General features: G+C 34.4%; 1 protein-coding gene across 1 annotated transcript; it reads left to right on the forward strand.

Moving 5' to 3' along the window:
* The first annotated feature begins 4,875 nt into the window (after positions 1-4,875).
* Positions 4,876-6,381, forward strand: LOC131429181 (uncharacterized). Its single transcript, XM_058593230.1, has one exon. The coding sequence runs from the start codon at positions 4,876-4,878 to the stop codon at positions 6,379-6,381; it is 1,506 nt and encodes a 501-aa protein (XP_058449213.1).
* Positions 6,382-9,111: the final 2,730 nt, after the last annotated feature.

Genomic DNA, 9,111 nt, shown 5'->3' on the forward strand with positions numbered 1-9,111 from the left:
AACGAATTTCGATAAATTTAGACATTTTTTTAAAAGCAGCAATGTTGTCTCTCATCTAATTTGGAAAGTTTATGTAAAACAATCTCTGTTGATAAATGTAATAATGTATATGACTTAATGTCTTATAATTACATGAAACGTCGAGATCTGGTGTTATCTCGAAAAAATTCATGCAATTCTAAAACATTCGACAACTACAGAAAATTTCTATTTCGGAAATCTCAGTCCCAGAAAGTCGATTCAAAAAAGTTTGTTTTGTCGTTGTCTTCATTTACCCGTACAAGAATGGATAAAACTTTATCGTAAATATATATTGGTGTATCCTAGAGCAGCTACATTAATTTTCGAAAATATGATAAAATTTTCAGTAGTATGACATATCCAAAGATAACACAAAGTTGAAGTTTTCAAAAGTATTCGGTATGAACGAGCATTAAGGTGAAATTCAGTGCCAAAGTAAGATGCGCAAAATTCCAAATACAAAAATTGAACGAATCATCGCACAAAGCGTATCGCGCAAAACCGAAACATATAAATACGGAATATTTTCAGTGATTGAGTGCAGTGAGCTTACGACACGTTTTGTTCGCTAGTAAACGGACGGACTAGTAACTATAGATGGTTATAAACTGTAAGTATTTTATATTGACTAATATGATATATTTGATATATTTAAGATGGCTAATTTAGTCATTCAATTCATAACCAAAATATCATTCTTTGTTTCAGATTAAAATCTATGTACCGCTCATTCAGATTTTAAGCAAGAGATGTGAGTATACATGTATGTAATTCACTAAATATTCTTTAATACTCAGATACATGGTAGTTCTCATATACAATGCGACCAGTTATTATGAATTTCATAAAATGCTCTTTAAAATATTATACCTAATGAATTTCCAGCTTTCAATTTCAAACAGATAAAACTGAGCAGATTCTAAGGAATTTTGTTTTATTGTATCCTCTTATTCCTAAATTAATAACTCGTACATGGCAATATGTTCCGGAAAATTTCGTTTGTTTCGATTTCGGAAACTTCATCCCCTTATTTTTCTCCATAGAAAAATAATAAATTCGATCCGAACTCCGGCTACCCCTAGTGTTAAATACCATTCGGCTGAGCTCAACGAGATCGGAAGATGTCGGTGTGTGTGTGATTTTTAAAGATTGTTTTCTCCGTACAACTTTCTCGGAGATATCTGAACCGATTTTTACAAACTTAGGCTCGTTTGAAGGCTACTATTGAGTTGAGAATCGAAGATCAAGTGACTGTCACTTTAGGCTCCGGAGACATAATGGTATGTGTGACGTTTGTCGGCGTTTTTTTCTATCGCACATTTTTTTCGGAGATGGATGAAACTGATTTCTACAAGCATGAGCTCGTTTGGAAGCTAATATTGAAATGAAACTCATAAATCCCCGGCTTTGTTGCATCATGCTGTTTTTCTATAAATCGGTATAACTTAGGGACTAATAATTGTTTAAGAAAGAAGTCTATTTTTTTACTCCGACTCATAAACTTATTTCGGCTGGTAAGCTTAACGTGAACGATTTTACATGTTGAAAAAAAAGCTTTTTGATACTGTCTTTTCTCGCAGGACTACAGCTTTGTGATAGTATTGGCATATTGTCTGCTGATTGTCGTAGATGACCAGCGATTTACATTTAATCCTTGATGTGTCTTGATGAAAACACTCAAGAACTTGTAGCTTTTTTCAAACGCATGTGTAACAAATTATATCGGGTTTTTCGAATAAATTCATCATTAGAGTCTTAGCAATTCAATTGTTCTGCACTAGGGGAGACCGGGGTGTATTCGATTTCTGAGCATTGTAATGACGGTCTGATTAGTGTTTTCAATTGCTCATTTCGTGCTGCATCCAGTAATTAATTAGTGCTTTCGATAACGGGGAAAATAAAATTATTATTGCGTCTCGAAAACGAATTGTCTGTGCGGGGCTAAACCGGCTAAATTATTTGACACTGCAGGGCGTGCAGTTTCGAACCAATACCTGTGTTTTCCCTGCGAGCAGGATTATGTCTCACGCAAGTTTGTAACCAATAGATAATCCATTCGAACACAGTTAGCTTCGAGACACGACAGAGCGCGGATGTGTGTAAGGTCGGAAATTAGGATTGTCGCCTGCAAGTCGGGGAATTAGGAGTTATCGCAGTGTAAGGTGGTTATACTAAAAATCTATAGGTTAATTCGTCTAGTGATGTGATCTAGATAGCTAAATTAGCATTTCAGCAGTGGAGAAAGATCAGGAAACAGTATTTTTATGCTGGAAAAAGCAGAAAGTGAAGAGCAAACCAGTGGTAATAGAGTGTTAGTATTAGTGATAGTCCACACAGTAAGCTTTAGTTCAGTGTGTAAGTGCAGTACTTGTATCAGCAAGCCACACAAGAGCGTTTTGTAAAGATTATTTTAGAAAAGCCGAGACGCACGTAAGTGTAAATGTGTGGCATAGCGTAAATTTATGCATACAGATACAATAAAGGTAAATGACTGATAATGATACTCGGATATGCAACTGAAATCCGGTAAGTGAGCACACATATACCATATCATATCAGATCAAATTAAATACAGGGATAAAAATGAGTTTATTCAACAAAACACCGAAATACGTACAGACAAAAAACGGATGGATATTAGGAAGCATGCTTCCCAATACATCTTTGCTGAATGCACTTATTCACCAGTGCGGACAGCAGAATGACGCATTTCGTTCAATGAACTTTAACGAAAAAACGTTTAGATTTTTGCTTGCCGATTTTGTTAGAGAACAACCAGCTAGTTTTGAGGAACGATGGGGAGAGAGAGTACAGGAGAGAATACAGAAGATTCAAGATGGTAGTTGTGACAATATGGATGTAATAGTGGCTGTAGCCGAAATGCTCAAAGCACAAATACAGTTATGGCATCAAGATGGTGAGGTTGATATTGTTGCGCCATTAATTTATGTCGATGCGATAACGGTGCTACAAATTTTATATGAGCACAGGGCGGATGGAGGTGCATTTAGCAGCATCACGGAAGTGGTAGAAGCAGCTAACGAAAGCAGAACGGAAAAGGGAAATAAAGCGGGAAAAATTGGGGAGATGGTAGCACAGCACGATGTTTACGAACAGAAAGTGAATACAGTTTATAACAGAAATGTATTAGTGAGAGGCACTGCACTGGTCAATACGCTGGAGGAAGCAATATGGCACCAGCTGCTATGGATAGGGGAGAACGAGGATGTAATAACTATTAAAATCGGGAAATTGACAGAAATGTTAGAATTAGAAAATAAATCAGGAAAAGAAGGTAGGATAAGAGGAATGAGTTTATGGTCATTAATTGCGAATACCTTGGAGTTGAATATTACAATTATGCAGCAAGAATATTGGGATGAAAAAATAGTATGTAAGGGTACGGTTGGAGTGAAAAATATTTATATTTGGTGGGAACAGGGAGAGACCGATATTTTCAGAAGTGTTCTAGAAGTTGATTCTAACGAAATATTGGATAGGGCAAACAGCATTCAAAGAGAAAATGGAAAGATTATGTACATGAATAGAGGTGGGGAAAACCTAAAACGATGTATTTTACATCAGCTGGAAATGCAGGAAACAATAGAGACGAAAAGTTCGACAGAAATAGAGAGATTAAAAGCTAGAATGTTAAATTGCGTAGCAGCAGATAAATTACGTATAAATGAAATGAATTCAATTCATGCGAAAGTAAATGAAATAAGTAACATACTAGGTATACAGATAATAATCTTTAATGTAAAGGGTATGGTCGAAGAAACTTGTGGTAAACTTGAGGAGGATAGTTTGCAGGTGTATCTATATTTCAGCGGAATTTCGTACGATAGTTTCGTTAAGCATGACATTATACAAAGTAGTCATCTGTACATAAGGAAGCTCCTGAAAAGTAAAAATAGTACGAGTAAAAAGAAAAATAATAATAATAATAATAATATTAGTAGAAGAGTATATTATGTAATGGACTATAACAACACAGCTAAACTTAAAGTAAAAATGATAGAGAAAGACGGAAACTGTTTGATAAGAGCGATTTTAGATCAGTTGAATAAGAATGAGAACAGAAGTGAGGTATCTAACGATGATATTCAAGTATTCAGGAATATGGTGGCAGATTTTATTTTGAGTAATCGGAATAGATTTGAAATGTACCTTATTGAAAGTTTAGAGCAAGGAGGATACGAAAATTTTTTAGGTGAAATACGCACGATGGGAGTTTGGTTAGGACACGAAACTTTGGTTGCAGTGGCAGAGCTTTTTGAAAAACGAATTATTGTACATCAAGTGGATAATCCAAATATAATAATAGGAGATAGTAATGCGTCCGAAGTAAACACCTTACGACTACTTTACACTGGAATGATTGCGAAGAACCACTATGATAGTGTGATTGAAACTGTCATCACGAAGAATGCAAGCGGAGGTGTGAAGAGAGAGGAGCAAGAAACACAGGAAACAGTTAGTCCAAACAAGTCAATTATTAGAAATAAGATGCCAGATGAAGGAGAGAACCAGGAAAGAAGGGAAATAGATAGAGAAGAAATACCATACTGTCAGGACACCCAGAATTAATATAAAGACATAGAAGAAACCAACTATGTAAGAAATGAAGAAAAGCTCATAAATATAATTGAAGAGATAGTTGATTTCAGGAAGGAGGATAATATAACGTTGGAGCCAGTTAAATACGAAGAAAGATTCGGTAAGAGAGGTGAGGAGATGAGCAAAAAGAATAACAATGTCATAATTGCCAATAAAAAAAGAACTTTTAGAATCGGATCACTGAATGTAAGGGGTTGTAGGAGAAAAGAAAAAAGAGATGAAATTGACGAAATAATGGAAGTGTATAAAATAGATATTGCGGTTTTACAAGAGGTAAATGCTAATGCTCAAAAAATAAGTACGAAAAACTACGAATGGAACATAGCTGTTGAGAGTCAAAATAAATCAAGAGGTTTGGCTGTGTTGATAAAAAAAAATAGTGACATAAGGTTGAAGGGGCTTCAACAATACGGGAAAGCAATTTTATCTGCAAAAATACAAACAACTGAAAATCAAGAGCTGATTATAATTAATGTGCATGGGCCAAACAAAGGAGCAGGTAGTTTTTTCAATAGGCTAGGACAGTTAATAGACAAGGATTTTATACGGGAAAATGCGATTATACTGGGAGATTGGAACGCACAAATAGGCATAGGATCATTAACAGCAGAAGATAGCACAGTTATAGGAAAGGAACTAGGTTTCGAGAAAGATAATGAAAATGGAGAGGAGTTCAAAATGTTTTTACACATTCACAAAATGAACAACATCTCTTCAAGGATTGGAGTGAACACGAAGGTAACGTGGTGGAGAGGGCAAAATAAAAGCCAAATAGATCACGTGGTTAAGGCAACACAAGGGGCAGTCTGCTTCAGATTTATTAAAGGATTCAAAACTAAGCTGAATACAGATCACAAACTAATTGTAACAGAGATCGTCGTAAATAAGCCGAAAGAAATGATTAGAGCAAAGAAGGGAACGAAAAGAATGAATGAATCTCAATTGGAGAACGAAGGTATCAGAAGAAGATATCATAAGGCATTAGAACAGCACACAATTCAAAGTATTCCGTCAGATAGTAGCATAGATCAAGCTTATAATTTGGTGTCTAGGAAAATGAAAGAAGCAGCAAACGAAGCTTTAAGAAACGCTTACACACCACTCACGCCGAAACGAAGATTGGCGCTAAATAGACTAAAATATGCGTTGAAACTTGCGAATAAATTTCCAGATATGAAGGTACATCAATGGAAACTAAAAGATAGGAAACAAGAATATCAAAGAGCCGTTAAGGAACACAAGGAAGCATCTATAAAGGAATTTTATCGAACACTGAACGATTTTAACGTGAATGTAAGAATTCAGAAATCATATAAATTTCTGAAACAATTTATGCGAGATAAAAAGAATAGGAAAGTATACATACCTATGAGAGAGTGGAATGAGGCTTTAAAAGAATCAACAGGACCGGAAATTATGATTCATAAAGATCATGACACATGCCCTTTGTCTGAACCACCGAATAAAGAATGTATGAATATCATTTTGCAGAAATCTTGTAATGGTAAATCGGCAGGAGCAGATGGTTTACGAATGGAACATATCAAATATGCGAATGAGCAGACAAGGGAAGAAATGATCAAGATCTGGGAGAATATGTGGTCAGGAATGAAATGCCAAGAGAGATGTCAAGATCGGTTCAAGTCCCGATCCCGAAGAATTGCAAACCCAAAAGCGTGGACGATTTTCGGAGGATCAGTTTATGTAATGTTGGATACAAACCGTATGCAAAATGGATAAGAGAGCGACTAAGAGAGTTTACTGGGGACCCTGGATTACATCAAGCTGCATTTACGCAAGGTAGATCAACTGAGGACCATATCTTTATGGCAAGAAGAATATTGGAGGAATTTTGGAATGGAGGGATACCGCTTTACGTTGCGGCATTGGATATCAGGAAAGCTTTTGACAATATCAAATTAGACAAACTGAAACAAATCCTAGAAGAGCTTAGCGTACCAGCACATGTCATAGACAGAGTGCTCAAATGTATTGTAGAAGACAGAACATATGTGAAATAGGAAGATCAACAATCAGAAGAAATAAAACGAGGAAAAGGTATAAAACAAGGATGTCCGCTGTCGCCATTCTTGTTCAATTTAATTATGCAGAGTGTCTTAAAGAAAGTTCGGGAAATAGTTCCAGAACTAAATTTAATAGATATAGGCATAATAGGCCTGCCATGTATACTGGCTTTTGCAGACGATTTACTCATTCTGGCAAAAGATCAGATTGAATTGGAAAAAATCATCCGAGCCGTCAAACAGTGCCTTGAAGAAGTTGGTTTAAACATTAATAATAAAAAAAGTCAAATATTGATACGTAGACCCAACGCCAGCGATGTGCCACCGGAATCAATTGTTTTGGACGGCGAGATGTATAAGGTGTTGGACTCCATTAAATATCTAGGAATATGTCTGACCAGAACCTTGAATAGACCTGCTACAACAAGACAACGTTGTACCAATGCAGTAAGATCCGCAAAATCAGTAGTGGAATTCTGCAAAAAATTCAAACCATCATGGGAAATAGGTTTGCTGATCTATAACACAGTAATTGCCCCGTCAATACTTTATGGCACCAAGGTGACAACATTAACCAAAAGAAGCAGACAACAATTAGGAAGGTACGAAAAAATGATATTGAAGGACATTTGGAATAACACCAAAAGACCAAAAAATGAGAAATTCTGTGTAAAAAGGCTGCTAAGAGGAAAAACAATAAATAGAAGAGTAAGAGTTGGAAGAATTAGCTATTATGGACATATTAAAAGGAGAGAAAATGGACATCCATTGAAATTAGCGTATAAATTCAATTTCAAAAAGAAGAAAGAAGGAAGACCCAGTTTCACGTGGAAGGATTCACTGAAACAAGACATGAATAGGTACAGCAACATAACAAACGAGCAATGGAACAATATAGTAAAAGACAGGAGTCAACTTAAGAAAAAGGTGGAAGAAATTTATAGCTATGAAGACAGTGAAATTTCGGAAGGGTTAGATGAAATAAGTGGAGGTGAAAATTAGGAAAACAATTGCATATAAATTACAGTTATGAAAGACAGTGAACGAAATGCATCATTCAACTCGTAAATTATACGAACTGAGCGATAGAAAATTTCAGTTGCAATCCGAGTTGTTATGGACTAGAGTAAAAGAATGTGAGGTGAAGAAGGGTAGTGTAGGCAGAATGTTACTGAAAATCAAGTTAAACGTGAGAACGTCTCGAGGCTGGCTCAACAAAATTATCATTATCATTATCATTATCATTATCATTATCATTATCATAATCATTATCATTATCATTATCATTATCATTATCATTATCATTATCATTATCATTATCAGTATTATTATCATTATCATTATCATTATCATTATCACTATCATTATCATTATTATTATCATTATCATTATTAGTATCATTATCATTATCATTATCATTATCATTATCATTATCATTATCATTATCATTATCATTATCATTATCATTATCATTATCATTATCATTATCATTATCATTATCATTATCATTATCATTATCATTATCATTATCATTATCATTATCATTATCATTATCATTATCATTATCATTATCATTATCATTATCATTATCATTATCATTATCATTATCATTATCATTATCATTATCATTATCATAATCATAATCATAATCATAATCATAATCATAATCATAATCATAATCATTATCATTATCATTATCATTATCATTATCATTATCATTATCATTATCATTATCATTATCATTATCATTATCATTATCATTATCATTATCATTATCATTATCATTATCATTATCATTATCATTATCATTATCATTATCATTATCATTATCATTATCATTATCATTATCATTATCATTATCATTATCATTATCATTATCTACAACAATAACAAAAGCATTATCATTATTAGGGGATGGGTGTAGCGTGTTGGATAAGTCGATACCCACTACGCAACCCACCAGGGTTCGATTCCCAACCCCGTACATAGGGTCAGAAAATTTTGTTATGATAAACACTAATGAATACTTTAATAGAATTATATTATATTAGACTATGTTGCAGGACTATGGGGACAATACTCATCTCATCAGTAGAATAGCCATAATACTCTGTTGGGCACCCGACTCCAAGCAACGGATTGTAAAAACTAGCAATATAGTATTTATGTTCTAGTTCTGAGAAACGACAATCAAGTAACTTGTCCAAAACTGGGTAATTCTGCTGCTGTTATAACGATGCGGAGGTACGGAATGTAGGTATCTTTCTTCGTCCAATCACTATAGTCAGCATATTGATAAGAGGTAGCATATTTCACAATTGTCAGTTTTCGCACTTGAGTTGTCTAGCGGAGGGAGATGAAGGATGATAACGTAAACCCTGCTATAGTATAGTATATTGTATTATATTATATTATATTGTATTATGTTATACTATATGTATTGTAT

The sequence above is a fragment of the Malaya genurostris genome, chromosome 2 (genome assembly GCF_030247185.1).
Source record: "Malaya genurostris strain Urasoe2022 chromosome 2, Malgen_1.1, whole genome shotgun sequence".
Classification (NCBI taxonomy): domain Eukaryota; kingdom Metazoa; phylum Arthropoda; class Insecta; order Diptera; family Culicidae; genus Malaya; species Malaya genurostris.